This window comes from Rhyacophila brunnea, unplaced genomic scaffold (assembly GCF_057557595.1).
Source record: "Rhyacophila brunnea isolate RB1 unplaced genomic scaffold, BYU_Rbru_1.0 scaffold_372, whole genome shotgun sequence".
Taxonomy (NCBI): domain Eukaryota; kingdom Metazoa; phylum Arthropoda; class Insecta; order Trichoptera; family Rhyacophilidae; genus Rhyacophila; species Rhyacophila brunnea.
Window position 1 is genome coordinate 1 of NW_028233040.1, and position 20,032 is coordinate 20,032.

The 20,032-nt window shown below is 43.5% G+C and overlaps 11 protein-coding genes across 11 annotated transcripts; 7 read left to right on the plus strand and 4 right to left on the minus strand.

Moving 5' to 3' along the window:
- Positions 1 to 267: 267 nt before the first annotated feature.
- Positions 268 to 1,560, plus strand: LOC147067581 (uncharacterized). The gene has a single exon (XM_085953508.1). It carries the CDS (start codon positions 392 to 394, stop codon positions 1,097 to 1,099), a length of 708 nt encoding a protein of 235 aa, XP_085809634.1. The 5' UTR covers positions 268 to 391; the 3' UTR covers positions 1,100 to 1,560.
- Positions 1,561 to 4,069: 2,509 nt separating this feature from the next.
- LOC147067582 (histone H4) lies at positions 4,070 to 4,423 on the minus strand. Its single transcript, XM_085953507.1, has one exon. It carries the CDS (start codon positions 4,388 to 4,390, stop codon positions 4,079 to 4,081), a length of 312 nt encoding a protein of 103 aa, XP_085809633.1. The 5' UTR covers positions 4,391 to 4,423; the 3' UTR covers positions 4,070 to 4,078.
- Positions 4,424 to 4,902: 479 nt separating this feature from the next.
- Positions 4,903 to 5,313, plus strand: LOC147067583 (histone H3). Its single transcript, XM_085953525.1, has one exon. It carries the CDS (start codon positions 4,903 to 4,905, stop codon positions 5,311 to 5,313), a length of 411 nt encoding a protein of 136 aa, XP_085809651.1.
- An 863-nt stretch (positions 5,314 to 6,176) lies between these two features.
- Positions 6,177 to 6,616, minus strand: LOC147067584 (histone H2A). Its single transcript, XM_085953510.1, has one exon. It carries the CDS (start codon positions 6,549 to 6,551, stop codon positions 6,177 to 6,179), a length of 375 nt encoding a protein of 124 aa, XP_085809636.1. The 5' UTR covers positions 6,552 to 6,616.
- Positions 6,617 to 6,793: 177 nt separating this feature from the next.
- On the plus strand, positions 6,794 to 7,292 carry LOC147067585 (histone H2B-like). Its single transcript, XM_085953511.1, has one exon. It carries the CDS (start codon positions 6,862 to 6,864, stop codon positions 7,234 to 7,236), a length of 375 nt encoding a protein of 124 aa, XP_085809637.1. The 5' UTR covers positions 6,794 to 6,861; the 3' UTR covers positions 7,237 to 7,292.
- Positions 7,293 to 8,944: 1,652 nt separating this feature from the next.
- Positions 8,945 to 10,237, plus strand: LOC147067586 (uncharacterized). The gene has a single exon (XM_085953509.1). It carries the CDS (start codon positions 9,069 to 9,071, stop codon positions 9,774 to 9,776), a length of 708 nt encoding a protein of 235 aa, XP_085809635.1. The 5' UTR covers positions 8,945 to 9,068; the 3' UTR covers positions 9,777 to 10,237.
- Positions 10,238 to 12,746: 2,509 nt separating this feature from the next.
- On the minus strand, positions 12,747 to 13,100 carry LOC147067587 (histone H4). The gene has a single exon (XM_085953506.1). It carries the CDS (start codon positions 13,065 to 13,067, stop codon positions 12,756 to 12,758), a length of 312 nt encoding a protein of 103 aa, XP_085809632.1. The 5' UTR covers positions 13,068 to 13,100; the 3' UTR covers positions 12,747 to 12,755.
- Positions 13,101 to 13,579: 479 nt separating this feature from the next.
- Positions 13,580 to 13,990, plus strand: LOC147067588 (histone H3). Its single transcript, XM_085953523.1, has one exon. It carries the CDS (start codon positions 13,580 to 13,582, stop codon positions 13,988 to 13,990), a length of 411 nt encoding a protein of 136 aa, XP_085809649.1.
- An 863-nt stretch (positions 13,991 to 14,853) lies between these two features.
- LOC147067589 (histone H2A) lies at positions 14,854 to 15,293 on the minus strand. Its single transcript, XM_085953521.1, has one exon. The coding sequence runs from the start codon at positions 15,226 to 15,228 to the stop codon at positions 14,854 to 14,856; it is 375 nt and encodes a 124-aa protein (XP_085809647.1). The 5' UTR covers positions 15,229 to 15,293.
- Positions 15,294 to 15,470: 177 nt separating this feature from the next.
- Positions 15,471 to 15,969, plus strand: LOC147067590 (histone H2B-like). The gene has a single exon (XM_085953522.1). It carries the CDS (start codon positions 15,539 to 15,541, stop codon positions 15,911 to 15,913), a length of 375 nt encoding a protein of 124 aa, XP_085809648.1. The 5' UTR covers positions 15,471 to 15,538; the 3' UTR covers positions 15,914 to 15,969.
- Positions 15,970 to 17,621: 1,652 nt separating this feature from the next.
- Positions 17,622 to 18,914, plus strand: LOC147067591 (uncharacterized). The gene has a single exon (XM_085953520.1). It carries the CDS (start codon positions 17,746 to 17,748, stop codon positions 18,451 to 18,453), a length of 708 nt encoding a protein of 235 aa, XP_085809646.1. The 5' UTR covers positions 17,622 to 17,745; the 3' UTR covers positions 18,454 to 18,914.
- The last annotated feature ends 1,118 nt before the right edge of the window (positions 18,915 to 20,032 follow it).

Consider the following 20,032-nt stretch of genomic DNA (forward strand, 5'->3'; position numbering starts at 1 on the left):
CCGCGAGCCCGAGAACAGACTCGCGACCATTCGCCCGCTTTGAAACGACAGACAGATCGGTGGGCGGCGCAACCGCCCACCCCTGAACCCCCTCGCTAGGGCGGCGGCTGCGAAAAATTGAAAAATATCGAGAGATCGAAGCAAAAATGCCGGTGCAATTCGTGACTAAAATCGCCGATCTAGACGAACGTCATCTCTGAGAGCGGCGTTCGCACATCGGTACTGCGGCACCCGTCTCGCTCTCGCCGTATACAATCCGCGAGCCGTTCGAGTCGTTTCACTCTAGCGCATCGTACAGATAGATAGCAAGCAGAATATACGCCGCGATATAATATAATATAATTTAATATTATATTTCATTCTACTATTCAATCAATCGAATAACGCAAAGATGGCAGATACAGCAGCACCCGTCACCGCTTCGCCGGTGCCCTCTACCCCCGCGAAGAAATCGGCAGCAGGCAAAGCCGCGAAGAAGCCCAAGGTCAAGCCGACGCATCCCAAGACCTCTGAGATGGTCAACAGCGCCATCAAAGAGCTGAAAGAGCGCGCCGGATCCTCCCTGCAGGCGATCAAAAAATACATCTCGGCCAACTACAAGGTGGACGCCGACAAGCTGGCGCCATTCATCAAGAAATACCTGAAGGGTGCCGTCGAATCCGGCGCCCTAGTGCAGACCAAAGGCAAGGGGGCCTCCGGTTCGTTCAAACTGGAAGCCGGCAAGGCCAAATCTGCGGGCGGCTCCGCCTCTGGCAAGAAGCCCGCCGCGAAGAAATCGCGCCCTGCCTCATCCAAGGAGAAGAAGGGCGCCGCGGCCGGCGGAGGCAAGTCTTCGGCCGCAGCCGCAAAGAAGAAGCCCGCGACCGCCATGAGAAAGTCGTCGGCTCCTCTCGAAACCGCGGCCAGATCGGCCGCAGCCGCCAAGAAAGCCGCCTCCCCCAAGAAGGCCGCCCCCGCCGCCAAGAAGGCCGCCAAGCCCAAGACCCCCACCAAGGCGAAGAAGTCAGCCAAGCCGCCCACCAAGAAGCCGAAGGCGCCTAAGCCCAAGAAGGCCGCTGCGAAGAAGCCCGCCGCGAAGAAAGCCGCTGCGAAGAAGTAAGAAGCCGCGATCGAATCTAATCTAATCATCACGATGACGATGATGCGACGACGGCAGCCCGGGAAGGGGGGTATCTCGGGTGGATGACGACGACGACAATAGACGAGATGAATGAGGATAGAGATGGAGATGAATAATACGCGCTCGCTCGCATTTTATTGAAACAAAAGCCCTTTTCAGGGCTACCAACACAATTCAGGTGTCGACTGATATCGAACACGTAGATACGTCGTTATTTCTTTATTCAATTCGTATAGGTACTCCATACGTAAATTGCATAATATTATTACATTGTCTTATGTCAAGACGAATACTCACTCACCTAGCTAAAATTTAAAATTAACACTAAATTCATTTTTTTTTTTTTTTTTTTGATTTGGTTAGGTTTGATTTGACTGAGTTAGGTTTGATTTGATTAAGTTAGGTTTGATGTGAACAGGTTAGGTTTGATTTGATCAGGTTAGGTTTGATTTGATTAGGTTAGGTTTAATTTGATTAAGTTAGGTTTGATTTGATTAGGTTAGGTTTGATTTGATTAGGTTAGGTTTGTTTTGGTTAGGTTAGGTTTGATTTGATTTGATTAGGTTAGGTTTGATTTGACTGAGTTAGGTTTGATTTGATTAAGTTAGGTTTGATGTGAACAGGTTAGGTTTGATTTGATCAGGTTAGGTTTGATTTGATTAGGTTAGGTTTAATTTGATTAAGTTAGGTTTGATTTGATTAGGTTAGGTTTGATGTGAACAGGTTAGGTTTGATTTGATCAGGTTAGGTTTGATTTGATTAGGTTAGGTTTAATTTGATTAAGTTAGGTTTGATTTGATTAAGTTAGGTTTGATGTGAACAGGTTAGGTTTGATTTGATCAGGTTAGGTTTGATTTGATTAGGTTAGGTTTAATTTGATTAAGTTAGGTTTGATTTGATTAAGTTAGGTTTGATGTGAACAGGTTAGGTTTGATTTGATCAGGTTAGGTTTGATTTGATTAGGTTAGGTTTAATTTGATTAAGTTAGGTTTGATTTGATTAAGTTAGGTTTGATGTGAACAGGTTAGGTTTGATTTGATCAGGTTAGGTTTGATTTGATTAGGTTAGGTTTGATTTGATCAGGTTAGGTTTGATTTGATTAGGTTACGTTTGTTTTGGTTAGGTTAGGTTTGATTTGATTAGGTTAGGTTAGGTTAGGTTAGGTTTGATTTGATTAAGTTAGGTTTGATTTGATTAGGTTAGGTTTGATTTGGTTAGGTTAGGTTTACCTAACCTAACCAAATCAAACCTAACCTAACCTAATAACCTAACCTAACCTAACCAAATCAAACCTAACCTAACCTAATAACCTAACCTAACCAAATCAAACCTAACCTAATCAAATCAAACCTAACTTAATCAAATCAAACCTAACTCAATCAAATCAAACCTAACCTAATCAAATCAAACCTAACCCAATCAAATCAAACCTAACCTGATCAAATCAAACCTAACCTAATAACCTAACCTAACCTAACCTAACCAAATCAAACCTAACCTAATCAAATCAAATCAAACCTAACTCAATCAAATCAAACCTAACCTAATCAAATCAAACCTAACCTAATAACCTAACCTAACCTAACCAAATCAAACCTAACTTAATCAAATCAAACCTAACCTAATCAAATCAAACCTAACCTAATAACCTAACCTAACCTAACCTAACCAAATCAAACCTAACCTAATCAAATCAAACCTAACTTAATCAAATCAAACCTAAGCTAATCAAATCAAACCTAACCTGACCAAATCAAACCTAACCTAATCAAATCAAACCTAACTCAATCAAATCAAACCTAACCTAATCAAATCAAACCTAACCTAATAACCTAACCTAACCAAATCAAACCTAATGACGATACCCCAGTCCTGGAATAGTCTCAAAGGTACTTCATCTTCAACCGGTCCTGCCCTCGGACCGATTAAGAACCTTCGTTTGGCTAGCTCGGTCCTATTCGGGGAGAGGGTGATCAACTAATGTTCTTGATTGACACTTTTGGAATACACTTAATCAATATTATTTAACTTTATATTATTTAGAATCACCACCTTAGTAATAGGTTGGTGTCTAGGCTATTAATTATCCGATTGACTTTCAAATCGAATTTATTTTCGTAAATATTTACATAAACGTCAAAGACAGCTGACTATCTGTCACTTTCCTTAGTATCAGATGTTTTTCGTAAAATGTTTCGTTGATTATTTTCAAAATAAAATTAATTGACAAATTTGTTTGCAAAGTTAATTGACAGATCTAAAGAACAATTCTTATTTGTAAATTAGGAAAGCAACCGAGTCCTTAGACTTACATTATCAGAATTTCCATTTTCGAAATTCCTTCATTTAACTTTTACAAAAGTAGGTACTTAAATTGGTACCCTTTTTATTACGATTCGAAATATTAATTGTAATATTATTAATACTTTGAAAACCCTAAGTCGGTTTTTTAAAATGGATATCGAAATTTTCAAAATTTATCAAAATTACAGTGTTCGATGGTTATTTATTGACATTATTAATCAATTAAAATATTATTAGTATAATTGTCTTAATCGTGTGTTTAGATTATATTTAATAGTGGCGACGAATACATTACCAAATCTAACCTAACTTAATCAAATCAAATCTAACCTGTCAAAATCAAACCTAACCTAAGCAAATCAAACATATTTTCAGTTCAGAAACGTATAAAATAAATTGTATTTCACCTCCACCCTTCTATGCACACACCACTGCATGCATTATTACTGCGATACTATACGAATGCAAACGGATCGAACGAAATAGACATGGTGGCCCTGAAAAGGGCCGTTTGTATGCGAGTAGATAGATATATTCACATAATAATAGTTAAGCGGGCATAGCATTAAAACCAACCCACTCATCCATCATTATATTGTAGTAGTCAGTCTGTATTGTATCAAGACGAGATGGTATCGTATCGTATTGGCCAGCTTAGCCGCCGAAACCGTACAGGGTGCGACCCTGTCTCTTCAGGGCGTACACGACGTCCATGGCGGTGACGGTCTTCCTCTTCGCGTGCTCCGTGTAGGTGACGGCGTCCCTGATGACGTTCTCGAGGAACACCTTCAGGACTCCTCGGGTCTCTTCGTAAATCAAGCCAGATATGCGCTTGACTCCGCCGCGACGTGCCAGACGACGGATCGCAGGCTTCGTGATGCCCTGGATGTTATCGCGAAGAACCTTCCTGTGACGCTTGGCGCCACCTTTTCCCAATCCCTTTCCTCCTTTACCGCGACCGGTCATCTTGTATGCGTGTCAAAAAGTGGATGATGTCAAAAATCGAAACGATGCGATGCGATGCGCTCACTGCGGCCGCCAGACGAATTATGAATCTTTTAATTTTCTGACGTCTCTTTTTATAGACGCGCGTATGCGACGTCTCGCTCCCTCTTCCTTGCGAATTCAAGGCGCGGGCGAGTGCGTCTCGCTCTGGCGCGCCGCGGCGCAACCACGCCCAGTGCTGCGCATTTCGCGCAAAGCGAGTGCGCAATAAAGATAACGGCTATTAATAATAATTGCGGAATAGAATAAAAAAGGATATTTAAAAAAAAAATGAACTTTCAGGCAATATTTCGACCTCAAAACGATACGCCGACGAAAGTGATCACCCCCCACTGTTCCGCCGAAGGCGACCGCGTCGACCAATCGCAGCGAGCGGATCTCTCTATATAAGTCACCGAGTAGGCTCGCGCGCGCACTCCTCGTTGAACGCTCGTTTCAGAACCTACTACTTTGAAGAAGAAGAAGAAAAAGACATGGCTCGTACCAAGCAGACTGCCCGAAAATCCACCGGCGGAAAAGCTCCCCGCAAACAGCTCGCCACGAAGGCCGCGAGGAAAAGCGCGCCGGCCACAGGAGGCGTGAAGAAGCCCCATCGTTACAGGCCCGGTACGGTCGCTCTCCGTGAGATCCGTCGCTATCAGAAGAGCACTGAGCTCCTCATCCGCAAGCTGCCCTTCCAGCGACTGGTGCGCGAGATCGCTCAAGATTTCAAGACCGATCTGCGCTTCCAGAGCTCCGCCGTCATGGCGCTGCAGGAGGCCAGCGAGGCGTACCTCGTCGGTCTATTCGAGGACACGAACCTTTGCGCCATCCACGCCAAACGCGTCACCATCATGCCCAAGGATATCCAGCTGGCGAGACGAATCCGCGGCGAACGCGCTTAAAAATTAAAAAAAATAATAATATTTATCATACCCATCTATCTATCTATCACAAAAGGCCCTTTTCAGGGCCGCAAATTTTTTGACATTCGAATGTTTACGCATCCGTGAGCGATCGATCGGTCGTTATGTGCCTGTAATAATAGTAGTATATTATTATACTACCTACTTGGCTATCTATTTTCCAAGTAAGTATAATATAATATCATTCTGCGTGTTTCCACTATTTTTGGATAAATAGTTTTGTAAGTAATTTTGCGTCTGTTGTAATTGTTCAATTGAACAGTCGATATTAAATAAAATATACTTAGGTGCCATGCCACCTAATAATATAATATAATATAATAACGCAACGCGTGCGAGGTGAGATTCATCAAATAATATCTACCCTCATAATATTAATTAAACAGCCTCTTATCATATCTTACATAGATGCTCCTCACCTATATAAATAGGTACATATATCACAATCATTATCCTACAAAACTATTTAAACTACTGAAACCGCCAATCTTAACAAACAAGAGATCGACGCATCTCTATCTCCTCATGAATTACTACGAAATTATATACCTACTTTTTATTTTAGATGTATTTTCAAATATTGAATTTGCAGAACATTTATTGTAACATGGACAGTACTCTCTGTATTGCGCTAATACCTATAATAATAACAATTTCAATAATGTCCTACTGTCGATGAATAATTAATTATTTCAATCAATTTTATAAGCAACACAATAACGAGCTCGACACGGATACGCTACCACTCGAATTTGAATAAAAATGGCGGCCCTGAAAAGGGCCTTTTGTACGACGATAGATGGATTAATATGCATGTAATCTTTATATTTTTTTTTTTTTTTTTACGCCTTCTTCTCAGTCTTCTTGGGCAAGAGCACCGCCTGGATGTTGGGCAGCACTCCTCCCTGGGCGATGGTGACGCCGGAGAGCAGCTTGTTCAGCTCCTCGTCGTTGCGGATGGCGAGCTGCAAATGACGAGGGATAATCCTGGTCTTCTTGTTGTCGCGGGCCGCGTTTCCCGCCAACTCGAGTACTTCGGCGGCGAGGTATTCCATGACGGCGGCCAGGTACACCGGCGCACCGGCACCCACCCTCTCGGCGTAGTTTCCCTTGCGCAGGAGCCTGTGTATGCGACCGACGGGGAACTGGAGTCCAGCGCGATTCGAACGAGACTTTGCCTTTCCCTTGACTTTACCGCCTTTTCCGCGACCAGACATGGCGAGACGGGGTAGTGTTGAAAATTAACTGTGCGAAAGAAGCGTCGACCTGAATCGACGGACGGTCCTTTGTGAAGTTTGTTAGAATTTTTTTTCCACGCGGTATTGCCGTGCTGCGGTGCGCCCGCAGCGGGAGATGTGCGGCGCATCACGCGACTCGCAAAGCCGCGCGCCGTTCGCTCTACACAGTGATGGGAAGCGGTAAAAAAATGTTTTCGGCGCATTCTCACTCGAGCCACCGCCGCCGATTGACACCGCACACACCTACCTAATCTATCTATCGTTATCGTAATACCCGTCGCCGATCATCATGCCGCCCAAGACTAGCGGAAAGGCCGCCAAGAAATCCGGCAAAGCCCAGAAGAACATCTCCAAGGGAGACAAGAAGAAGACAAAGAGGAGGAGGAAGGAGAGTTACGCAATCTACATCTACAAGGTGCTCAAGCAGGTGCACCCCGACACCGGAATCTCCAGTAAGGCGATGAGCATCATGAACAGCTTCGTCAACGACATCTTCGAGAGGATCGCCGCCGAAGCGTCGCGCCTCGCCCACTACAACAAGCGCTCCACCATCACCAGCAGGGAGATCCAGACCGCCGTCAGGCTCCTTCTGCCCGGAGAGCTCGCCAAGCACGCCGTCAGCGAAGGAACAAAGGCAGTCACCAAATACACCAGCTCCAAGTGAAGTCGATGAAAATGAAGAAAGAAGAAAGAAGAAAGAAAAACAAAAACCCATCAGCAAAGGCCCTTTTAAGGGCCGCCAATATTTTCAAATCGAATTGATCGAATCGCATGTTTCGCTATCAATATTTATGCCAGGCAGGAAAAATAAATAAATAAATCGACTGACCGCCCACCTATTGTAATAATAATACGAATATTTGTTACAATAATTATCTTGTATCTACGCTTATAATTATTATTATATCACTATCCAACACACCGTATTATTATAAACTAGACTAGATAACTAACTGAGCCCGCCACGAAGGATGATATGATAGGAAAATAATAAGAATCGATGTATCTGTGAATAATTTTATTATTATTCAGTAATATACAACAATAAGTCATCATTATACTATTAATAATATTATCCATACATCTTAGGTGCATGGAATGCATGCGTGCGTGCGTGCGTGCGTGCATCTGAAAAAGAAAACATCACATTAGATTTAGGTACCTACATAACATGATATTACACATCTGTTTGTTATTTCATCGATCCTTCGATATGCGATCTGCGATACATAAATAATGCGAATCGGATAATTTTGCATTGTACGATAGATTATATGTTACATACGTACATGACACACGGATTCGGGAATAGGGAATAGGGAATAGTTTATTCCGAATCCCCGATCGATATCTTAGAGTGATCCTTCCAATGTCTTTATATTTGATTTCATATAGGTACTTGATAGTAACAAATAATGACATTTTTGTTGTCGGTTGTTGTTGATGATTATGGGTTGCTATGGTTTTCTACTCTCATATTTCTGTCGTATGTATGCTTCGCATCGGTCATATTAAACGCACCCATAATATTATATCATATTATCATATTTAATTAACTAACTAACTATTTATTTATTTACGATATTTCGCTTCACACTATCCATCCATCCATCTATCTATCTATCTATCGCGGGAGGGAGGGAGGCGCAGTGAGCGAGCGAGCGACCGATCGCGCCGTACCTATCGCAATCTATCGTTAGGTAACTAATTATTCGAATTGAACATTCTATTCTCGTGTCGTGCTTCCTTCTTCACCGTCGTGCACCGTGATACCGTGCACCATCGTCCGTCTGCTCGCCTGCTGCAGAACTTCGTGAACACCGCCGACTGCATCGAGCACCGCGGGGCCGCCGCCGTCGTCTTCGCCCGATACAGTAATGTTTGTATGCCGCGATCGTCTTGTGCTAACTCCGGCCGACTCGGGGGCGGATCGCGACGCCCGCGGGGGCGCCAGGGGCCCGCGGCCGATTGCAAACGCGAGAAGGTATATCGACGCGCCGGACGAAGGCTCGATCGTCGGAATCTGATAATTTTTAACGAATCTACGGCCATTTTCCCGACACGTTATGTGCGCGCGCGGACACAATTCCAATTTGAAACGCATCCCGCGAGCCCGAGAACAGACTCGCGACCATTCGCCCGCTTTGAAACGACAGACAGATCGGTGGGCGGCGCAACCGCCCACCCCTGAACCCCCTCGCTAGGGCGGCGGCTGCGAAAAATTGAAAAATATCGAGAGATCGAAGCAAAAATGCCGGTGCAATTCGTGACTAAAATCGCCGATCTAGACGAACGTCATCTCTGAGAGCGGCGTTCGCACATCGGTACTGCGGCACCCGTCTCGCTCTCGCCGTATACAATCCGCGAGCCGTTCGAGTCGTTTCACTCTAGCGCATCGTACAGATAGATAGCAAGCAGAATATACGCCGCGATATAATATAATATAATTTAATATTATATTTCATTCTACTATTCAATCAATCGAATAACGCAAAGATGGCAGATACAGCAGCACCCGTCACCGCTTCGCCGGTGCCCTCTACCCCCGCGAAGAAATCGGCAGCAGGCAAAGCCGCGAAGAAGCCCAAGGTCAAGCCGACGCATCCCAAGACCTCTGAGATGGTCAACAGCGCCATCAAAGAGCTGAAAGAGCGCGCCGGATCCTCCCTGCAGGCGATCAAAAAATACATCTCGGCCAACTACAAGGTGGACGCCGACAAGCTGGCGCCATTCATCAAGAAATACCTGAAGGGTGCCGTCGAATCCGGCGCCCTAGTGCAGACCAAAGGCAAGGGGGCCTCCGGTTCGTTCAAACTGGAAGCCGGCAAGGCCAAATCTGCGGGCGGCTCCGCCTCTGGCAAGAAGCCCGCCGCGAAGAAATCGCGCCCTGCCTCATCCAAGGAGAAGAAGGGCGCCGCGGCCGGCGGAGGCAAGTCTTCGGCCGCAGCCGCAAAGAAGAAGCCCGCGACCGCCATGAGAAAGTCGTCGGCTCCTCTCGAAACCGCGGCCAGATCGGCCGCAGCCGCCAAGAAAGCCGCCTCCCCCAAGAAGGCCGCCCCCGCCGCCAAGAAGGCCGCCAAGCCCAAGACCCCCACCAAGGCGAAGAAGTCAGCCAAGCCGCCCACCAAGAAGCCGAAGGCGCCTAAGCCCAAGAAGGCCGCTGCGAAGAAGCCCGCCGCGAAGAAAGCCGCTGCGAAGAAGTAAGAAGCCGCGATCGAATCTAATCTAATCATCACGATGACGATGATGCGACGACGGCAGCCCGGGAAGGGGGGTATCTCGGGTGGATGACGACGACGACAATAGACGAGATGAATGAGGATAGAGATGGAGATGAATAATACGCGCTCGCTCGCATTTTATTGAAACAAAAGCCCTTTTCAGGGCTACCAACACAATTCAGGTGTCGACTGATATCGAACACGTAGATACGTCGTTATTTCTTTATTCAATTCGTATAGGTACTCCATACGTAAATTGCATAATATTATTACATTGTCTTATGTCAAGACGAATACTCACTCACCTAGCTAAAATTTAAAATTAACACTAAATTCATTTTTTTTTTTTTTTTTTTGATTTGGTTAGGTTTGATTTGACTGAGTTAGGTTTGATTTGATTAAGTTAGGTTTGATGTGAACAGGTTAGGTTTGATTTGATCAGGTTAGGTTTGATTTGATTAGGTTAGGTTTAATTTGATTAAGTTAGGTTTGATTTGATTAGGTTAGGTTTGATTTGATTAGGTTAGGTTTGTTTTGGTTAGGTTAGGTTTGATTTGATTTGATTAGGTTAGGTTTGATTTGACTGAGTTAGGTTTGATTTGATTAAGTTAGGTTTGATGTGAACAGGTTAGGTTTGATTTGATCAGGTTAGGTTTGATTTGATTAGGTTAGGTTTAATTTGATTAAGTTAGGTTTGATTTGATTAGGTTAGGTTTGATGTGAACAGGTTAGGTTTGATTTGATCAGGTTAGGTTTGATTTGATTAGGTTAGGTTTAATTTGATTAAGTTAGGTTTGATTTGATTAAGTTAGGTTTGATGTGAACAGGTTAGGTTTGATTTGATCAGGTTAGGTTTGATTTGATTAGGTTAGGTTTAATTTGATTAAGTTAGGTTTGATTTGATTAAGTTAGGTTTGATGTGAACAGGTTAGGTTTGATTTGATCAGGTTAGGTTTGATTTGATTAGGTTAGGTTTAATTTGATTAAGTTAGGTTTGATTTGATTAAGTTAGGTTTGATGTGAACAGGTTAGGTTTGATTTGATCAGGTTAGGTTTGATTTGATTAGGTTAGGTTTGATTTGATCAGGTTAGGTTTGATTTGATTAGGTTACGTTTGTTTTGGTTAGGTTAGGTTTGATTTGATTAGGTTAGGTTAGGTTAGGTTAGGTTTGATTTGATTAAGTTAGGTTTGATTTGATTAGGTTAGGTTTGATTTGGTTAGGTTAGGTTTACCTAACCTAACCAAATCAAACCTAACCTAACCTAATAACCTAACCTAACCTAACCAAATCAAACCTAACCTAACCTAATAACCTAACCTAACCAAATCAAACCTAACCTAATCAAATCAAACCTAACTTAATCAAATCAAACCTAACTCAATCAAATCAAACCTAACCTAATCAAATCAAACCTAACCCAATCAAATCAAACCTAACCTGATCAAATCAAACCTAACCTAATAACCTAACCTAACCTAACCTAACCAAATCAAACCTAACCTAATCAAATCAAATCAAACCTAACTCAATCAAATCAAACCTAACCTAATCAAATCAAACCTAACCTAATAACCTAACCTAACCTAACCAAATCAAACCTAACTTAATCAAATCAAACCTAACCTAATCAAATCAAACCTAACCTAATAACCTAACCTAACCTAACCTAACCAAATCAAACCTAACCTAATCAAATCAAACCTAACTTAATCAAATCAAACCTAAGCTAATCAAATCAAACCTAACCTGACCAAATCAAACCTAACCTAATCAAATCAAACCTAACTCAATCAAATCAAACCTAACCTAATCAAATCAAACCTAACCTAATAACCTAACCTAACCAAATCAAACCTAATGACGATACCCCAGTCCTGGAATAGTCTCAAAGGTACTTCATCTTCAACCGGTCCTGCCCTCGGACCGATTAAGAACCTTCGTTTGGCTAGCTCGGTCCTATTCGGGGAGAGGGTGATCAACTAATGTTCTTGATTGACACTTTTGGAATACACTTAATCAATATTATTTAACTTTATATTATTTAGAATCACCACCTTAGTAATAGGTTGGTGTCTAGGCTATTAATTATCCGATTGACTTTCAAATCGAATTTATTTTCGTAAATATTTACATAAACGTCAAAGACAGCTGACTATCTGTCACTTTCCTTAGTATCAGATGTTTTTCGTAAAATGTTTCGTTGATTATTTTCAAAATAAAATTAATTGACAAATTTGTTTGCAAAGTTAATTGACAGATCTAAAGAACAATTCTTATTTGTAAATTAGGAAAGCAACCGAGTCCTTAGACTTACATTATCAGAATTTCCATTTTCGAAATTCCTTCATTTAACTTTTACAAAAGTAGGTACTTAAATTGGTACCCTTTTTATTACGATTCGAAATATTAATTGTAATATTATTAATACTTTGAAAACCCTAAGTCGGTTTTTTAAAATGGATATCGAAATTTTCAAAATTTATCAAAATTACAGTGTTCGATGGTTATTTATTGACATTATTAATCAATTAAAATATTATTAGTATAATTGTCTTAATCGTGTGTTTAGATTATATTTAATAGTGGCGACGAATACATTACCAAATCTAACCTAACTTAATCAAATCAAATCTAACCTGTCAAAATCAAACCTAACCTAAGCAAATCAAACATATTTTCAGTTCAGAAACGTATAAAATAAATTGTATTTCACCTCCACCCTTCTATGCACACACCACTGCATGCATTATTACTGCGATACTATACGAATGCAAACGGATCGAACGAAATAGACATGGTGGCCCTGAAAAGGGCCGTTTGTATGCGAGTAGATAGATATATTCACATAATAATAGTTAAGCGGGCATAGCATTAAAACCAACCCACTCATCCATCATTATATTGTAGTAGTCAGTCTGTATTGTATCAAGACGAGATGGTATCGTATCGTATTGGCCAGCTTAGCCGCCGAAACCGTACAGGGTGCGACCCTGTCTCTTCAGGGCGTACACGACGTCCATGGCGGTGACGGTCTTCCTCTTCGCGTGCTCCGTGTAGGTGACGGCGTCCCTGATGACGTTCTCGAGGAACACCTTCAGGACTCCTCGGGTCTCTTCGTAAATCAAGCCAGATATGCGCTTGACTCCGCCGCGACGTGCCAGACGACGGATCGCAGGCTTCGTGATGCCCTGGATGTTATCGCGAAGAACCTTCCTGTGACGCTTGGCGCCACCTTTTCCCAATCCCTTTCCTCCTTTACCGCGACCGGTCATCTTGTATGCGTGTCAAAAAGTGGATGATGTCAAAAATCGAAACGATGCGATGCGATGCGCTCACTGCGGCCGCCAGACGAATTATGAATCTTTTAATTTTCTGACGTCTCTTTTTATAGACGCGCGTATGCGACGTCTCGCTCCCTCTTCCTTGCGAATTCAAGGCGCGGGCGAGTGCGTCTCGCTCTGGCGCGCCGCGGCGCAACCACGCCCAGTGCTGCGCATTTCGCGCAAAGCGAGTGCGCAATAAAGATAACGGCTATTAATAATAATTGCGGAATAGAATAAAAAAGGATATTTAAAAAAAAAATGAACTTTCAGGCAATATTTCGACCTCAAAACGATACGCCGACGAAAGTGATCACCCCCCACTGTTCCGCCGAAGGCGACCGCGTCGACCAATCGCAGCGAGCGGATCTCTCTATATAAGTCACCGAGTAGGCTCGCGCGCGCACTCCTCGTTGAACGCTCGTTTCAGAACCTACTACTTTGAAGAAGAAGAAGAAAAAGACATGGCTCGTACCAAGCAGACTGCCCGAAAATCCACCGGCGGAAAAGCTCCCCGCAAACAGCTCGCCACGAAGGCCGCGAGGAAAAGCGCGCCGGCCACAGGAGGCGTGAAGAAGCCCCATCGTTACAGGCCCGGTACGGTCGCTCTCCGTGAGATCCGTCGCTATCAGAAGAGCACTGAGCTCCTCATCCGCAAGCTGCCCTTCCAGCGACTGGTGCGCGAGATCGCTCAAGATTTCAAGACCGATCTGCGCTTCCAGAGCTCCGCCGTCATGGCGCTGCAGGAGGCCAGCGAGGCGTACCTCGTCGGTCTATTCGAGGACACGAACCTTTGCGCCATCCACGCCAAACGCGTCACCATCATGCCCAAGGATATCCAGCTGGCGAGACGAATCCGCGGCGAACGCGCTTAAAAATTAAAAAAAATAATAATATTTATCATACCCATCTATCTATCTATCACAAAAGGCCCTTTTCAGGGCCGCAAATTTTTTGACATTCGAATGTTTACGCATCCGTGAGCGATCGATCGGTCGTTATGTGCCTGTAATAATAGTAGTATATTATTATACTACCTACTTGGCTATCTATTTTCCAAGTAAGTATAATATAATATCATTCTGCGTGTTTCCACTATTTTTGGATAAATAGTTTTGTAAGTAATTTTGCGTCTGTTGTAATTGTTCAATTGAACAGTCGATATTAAATAAAATATACTTAGGTGCCATGCCACCTAATAATATAATATAATATAATAACGCAACGCGTGCGAGGTGAGATTCATCAAATAATATCTACCCTCATAATATTAATTAAACAGCCTCTTATCATATCTTACATAGATGCTCCTCACCTATATAAATAGGTACATATATCACAATCATTATCCTACAAAACTATTTAAACTACTGAAACCGCCAATCTTAACAAACAAGAGATCGACGCATCTCTATCTCCTCATGAATTACTACGAAATTATATACCTACTTTTTATTTTAGATGTATTTTCAAATATTGAATTTGCAGAACATTTATTGTAACATGGACAGTACTCTCTGTATTGCGCTAATACCTATAATAATAACAATTTCAATAATGTCCTACTGTCGATGAATAATTAATTATTTCAATCAATTTTATAAGCAACACAATAACGAGCTCGACACGGATACGCTACCACTCGAATTTGAATAAAAATGGCGGCCCTGAAAAGGGCCTTTTGTACGACGATAGATGGATTAATATGCATGTAATCTTTATATTTTTTTTTTTTTTTTTACGCCTTCTTCTCAGTCTTCTTGGGCAAGAGCACCGCCTGGATGTTGGGCAGCACTCCTCCCTGGGCGATGGTGACGCCGGAGAGCAGCTTGTTCAGCTCCTCGTCGTTGCGGATGGCGAGCTGCAAATGACGAGGGATAATCCTGGTCTTCTTGTTGTCGCGGGCCGCGTTTCCCGCCAACTCGAGTACTTCGGCGGCGAGGTATTCCATGACGGCGGCCAGGTACACCGGCGCACCGGCACCCACCCTCTCGGCGTAGTTTCCCTTGCGCAGGAGCCTGTGTATGCGACCGACGGGGAACTGGAGTCCAGCGCGATTCGAACGAGACTTTGCCTTTCCCTTGACTTTACCGCCTTTTCCGCGACCAGACATGGCGAGACGGGGTAGTGTTGAAAATTAACTGTGCGAAAGAAGCGTCGACCTGAATCGACGGACGGTCCTTTGTGAAGTTTGTTAGAATTTTTTTTCCACGCGGTATTGCCGTGCTGCGGTGCGCCCGCAGCGGGAGATGTGCGGCGCATCACGCGACTCGCAAAGCCGCGCGCCGTTCGCTCTACACAGTGATGGGAAGCGGTAAAAAAATGTTTTCGGCGCATTCTCACTCGAGCCACCGCCGCCGATTGACACCGCACACACCTACCTAATCTATCTATCGTTATCGTAATACCCGTCGCCGATCATCATGCCGCCCAAGACTAGCGGAAAGGCCGCCAAGAAATCCGGCAAAGCCCAGAAGAACATCTCCAAGGGAGACAAGAAGAAGACAAAGAGGAGGAGGAAGGAGAGTTACGCAATCTACATCTACAAGGTGCTCAAGCAGGTGCACCCCGACACCGGAATCTCCAGTAAGGCGATGAGCATCATGAACAGCTTCGTCAACGACATCTTCGAGAGGATCGCCGCCGAAGCGTCGCGCCTCGCCCACTACAACAAGCGCTCCACCATCACCAGCAGGGAGATCCAGACCGCCGTCAGGCTCCTTCTGCCCGGAGAGCTCGCCAAGCACGCCGTCAGCGAAGGAACAAAGGCAGTCACCAAATACACCAGCTCCAAGTGAAGTCGATGAAAATGAAGAAAGAAGAAAGAAGAAAGAAAAACAAAAACCCATCAGCAAAGGCCCTTTTAAGGGCCGCCAATATTTTCAAATCGAATTGATCGAATCGCATGTTTCGCTATCAATATTTATGCCAGGCAGGAAAAATAAATAAATAAATCGACTGACCGCCCACCTATTGTAATAATAATACGAATATTTGTTACAATAATTATCTTGTATCTACGCTTATAATTATTATTATATCACTATCCAACACACCGTATTATTATAAACTAGACTAGATAACTAACTGAGCCCGCCACGAAGGATGATATGATAGGAAAATAATAAGAATCGATGTATCTGTGAATAATTTTATTATTATTCAGTAATATACAACAATAAGTCATCATTATACTATTAATAATATTATCCATACATCTTAGGTGCATGGAATGCATGCGTGCGTGCGTGCGTGCGTGCATCTGAAAAAGAAAACATCACATTAGATTTAGGTACCTACATAACATGATATTACACATCTGTTTGTTATTTCATCGATCCTTCGATATGCGATCTGCGATACATAAATAATGCGAATCGGATAATTTTGCATTGTACGATAGATTATATGTTACATACGTACATGACACACGGATTCGGGAATAGGGAATAGGGAATAGTTTATTCCGAATCCCCGATCGATATCTTAGAGTGATCCTTCCAATGTCTTTATATTTGATTTCATATAGGTACTTGATAGTAACAAATAATGACATTTTTGTTGTCGGTTGTTGTTGATGATTATGGGTTGCTATGGTTTTCTACTCTCATATTTCTGTCGTATGTATGCTTCGCATCGGTCATATTAAACGCACCCATAATATTATATCATATTATCATATTTAATTAACTAACTAACTATTTATTTATTTACGATATTTCGCTTCACACTATCCATCCATCCATCTATCTATCTATCTATCGCGGGAGGGAGGGAGGCGCAGTGAGCGAGCGAGCGACCGATCGCGCCGTACCTATCGCAATCTATCGTTAGGTAACTAATTATTCGAATTGAACATTCTATTCTCGTGTCGTGCTTCCTTCTTCACCGTCGTGCACCGTGATACCGTGCACCATCGTCCGTCTGCTCGCCTGCTGCAGAACTTCGTGAACACCGCCGACTGCATCGAGCACCGCGGGGCCGCCGCCGTCGTCTTCGCCCGATACAGTAATGTTTGTATGCCGCGATCGTCTTGTGCTAACTCCGGCCGACTCGGGGGCGGATCGCGACGCCCGCGGGGGCGCCAGGGGCCCGCGGCCGATTGCAAACGCGAGAAGGTATATCGACGCGCCGGACGAAGGCTCGATCGTCGGAATCTGATAATTTTTAACGAATCTACGGCCATTTTCCCGACACGTTATGTGCGCGCGCGGACACAATTCCAATTTGAAACGCATCCCGCGAGCCCGAGAACAGACTCGCGACCATTCGCCCGCTTTGAAACGACAGACAGATCGGTGGGCGGCGCAACCGCCCACCCCTGAACCCCCTCGCTAGGGCGGCGGCTGCGAAAAATTGAAAAATATCGAGAGATCGAAGCAAAAATGCCGGTGCAATTCGTGACTAAAATCGCCGATCTAGACGAACGTCATCTCTGAGAGCGGCGTTCGCACATCGGTACTGCGGCACCCGTCTCGCTCTCGCCGTATACAATCCGCGAGCCGTTCGAGTCGTTTCACTCTAGCGCATCGTACAGATAGATAGCAAGCAGAATATACGCCGCGATATAATATAATATAATTTAATATTATATTTCATTCTACTATTCAATCAATCGAATAACGCAAAGATGGCAGATACAGCAGCACCCGTCACCGCTTCGCCGGTGCCCTCTACCCCCGCGAAGAAATCGGCAGCAGGCAAAGCCGCGAAGAAGCCCAAGGTCAAGCCGACGCATCCCAAGACCTCTGAGATGGTCAACAGCGCCATCAAAGAGCTGAAAGAGCGCGCCGGATCCTCCCTGCAGGCGATCAAAAAATACATCTCGGCCAACTACAAGGTGGACGCCGACAAGCTGGCGCCATTCATCAAGAAATACCTGAAGGGTGCCGTCGAATCCGGCGCCCTAGTGCAGACCAAAGGCAAGGGGGCCTCCGGTTCGTTCAAACTGGAAGCCGGCAAGGCCAAATCTGCGGGCGGCTCCGCCTCTGGCAAGAAGCCCGCCGCGAAGAAATCGCGCCCTGCCTCATCCAAGGAGAAGAAGGGCGCCGCGGCCGGCGGAGGCAAGTCTTCGGCCGCAGCCGCAAAGAAGAAGCCCGCGACCGCCATGAGAAAGTCGTCGGCTCCTCTCGAAACCGCGGCCAGATCGGCCGCAGCCGCCAAGAAAGCCGCCTCCCCCAAGAAGGCCGCCCCCGCCGCCAAGAAGGCCGCCAAGCCCAAGACCCCCACCAAGGCGAAGAAGTCAGCCAAGCCGCCCACCAAGAAGCCGAAGGCGCCTAAGCCCAAGAAGGCCGCTGCGAAGAAGCCCGCCGCGAAGAAAGCCGCTGCGAAGAAGTAAGAAGCCGCGATCGAATCTAATCTAATCATCACGATGACGATGATGCGACGACGGCAGCCCGGGAAGGGGGGTATCTCGGGTGGATGACGACGACGACAATAGACGAGATGAATGAGGATAGAGATGGAGATGAATAATACGCGCTCGCTCGCATTTTATTGAAACAAAAGCCCTTTTCAGGGCTACCAACACAATTCAGGTGTCGACTGATATCGAACACGTAGATACGTCGTTATTTCTTTATTCAATTCGTATAGGTACTCCATACGTAAATTGCATAATATTATTACATTGTCTTATGTCAAGACGAATACTCACTCACCTAGCTAAAATTTAAAATTAACACTAAATTCATTTTTTTTTTTTTTTTTTTGATTTGGTTAGGTTTGATTTGACTGAGTTAGGTTTGATTTGATTAAGTTAGGTTTGATGTGAACAGGTTAGGTTTGATTTGATCAGGTTAGGTTTGATTTGATTAGGTTAGGTTTAATTTGATTAAGTTAGGTTTGATTTGATTAGGTTAGGTTTGATTTGATTAGGTTAGGTTTGTTTTGGTTAGGTTAGGTTTGATTTGATTTGATTAGGTTAGGTTTGATTTGACTGAGTTAGGTTTGATTTGATTAAGTTAGGTTTGATGTGAACAGGTTAGGTTTGATTTGATCAGGTTAGGTTTGATTTGATTAGGTTAGGTTTAATTTGATTAAGTTAGGTTTGATTTGATTAGGTTAGGTTTGATGTGAACAGGTTAGGTTTGATTTGATCAGGTTAGGTTTGATTTGATTAGGTTAGGTTTAATTTGATTAAGTTAGGTTTGATTTGATTAAGTTAGGTTTGATGTGAACAGGTTAGGTTTGATTTGATCAGGTTAGGTTTGATTTGATTAGGTTAGGTTTAATTTGATTAAGTTAGGTTTGATTTGATTAAGTTAGGTTTGATGTGAACAGGTTAGGTTTGATTTGATCAGGTTAGGTTTGATTTGATTAGGTTAGGTTTAATTTGATTAAGTTAGGTTTGATTTGATTAAGTTAGGTTTGATGTGAACAGGTTAGGTTTGATTTGATCAGGTTAGGTTTGATTTGATTAGGTTAGGTTTGATTTGATCAGGTTAGGTTTGATTTGATTAGGTTACGTTTGTTTTGGTTAGGTTAGGTTTGATTTGATTAGGTTAGGTTAGGTTAGGTTAGGTTTGATTTGATTAAGTTAGGTTTGATTTGATTAGGTTAGGTTTGATTTGGTTAGGTTAGGTTTACCTAACCTAACCAAATCAAACCTAACCTAACCTAATAACCTAACCTAACCTAACCAAATCAAACCTAACCTAACCTAATAACCTAACCTAACCAAATCAAACCTAACCTAATCAAATCAAACCTAACTTAATCAAATCAAACCTAACTCAATCAAATCAAACCTAACCTAATCAAATCAAACCTAACCCAATCAAATCAAACCTAACCTGATCAAATCAAACCTAACCTAATAACCTAACCTAACCTAACCTAACCAAATCAAACCTAACCTAATCAAATCAAATCAAACCTAACTCAATCAAATCAAACCTAACCTAATCAAATCAAAC

Bases quoted from the DNA above. Each gene is read 5' to 3' on its own strand.
- LOC147067583 (XM_085953525.1), top strand. From the start codon at position 4,903: ATGGCTCGTACCAAGCAGACTGCCCGAAAATCCACCGGCGGAAAAGCT.
- LOC147067581 (XM_085953508.1), top strand. From the start codon at position 392: ATGGCAGATACAGCAGCACCCGTCACCGCTTCGCCGGTGCCCTCTACC.
- LOC147067584 (XM_085953510.1), bottom strand. From the start codon at position 6,551: ATGTCTGGTCGCGGAAAAGGCGGTAAAGTCAAGGGAAAGGCAAAGTCT.
- LOC147067582 (XM_085953507.1), bottom strand. From the start codon at position 4,390: ATGACCGGTCGCGGTAAAGGAGGAAAGGGATTGGGAAAAGGTGGCGCC.
- LOC147067587 (XM_085953506.1), bottom strand. From the start codon at position 13,067: ATGACCGGTCGCGGTAAAGGAGGAAAGGGATTGGGAAAAGGTGGCGCC.
- LOC147067586 (XM_085953509.1), top strand. From the start codon at position 9,069: ATGGCAGATACAGCAGCACCCGTCACCGCTTCGCCGGTGCCCTCTACC.
- LOC147067588 (XM_085953523.1), top strand. From the start codon at position 13,580: ATGGCTCGTACCAAGCAGACTGCCCGAAAATCCACCGGCGGAAAAGCT.
- LOC147067590 (XM_085953522.1), top strand. From the start codon at position 15,539: ATGCCGCCCAAGACTAGCGGAAAGGCCGCCAAGAAATCCGGCAAAGCC.
- LOC147067589 (XM_085953521.1), bottom strand. From the start codon at position 15,228: ATGTCTGGTCGCGGAAAAGGCGGTAAAGTCAAGGGAAAGGCAAAGTCT.
- LOC147067591 (XM_085953520.1), top strand. From the start codon at position 17,746: ATGGCAGATACAGCAGCACCCGTCACCGCTTCGCCGGTGCCCTCTACC.
- LOC147067585 (XM_085953511.1), top strand. From the start codon at position 6,862: ATGCCGCCCAAGACTAGCGGAAAGGCCGCCAAGAAATCCGGCAAAGCC.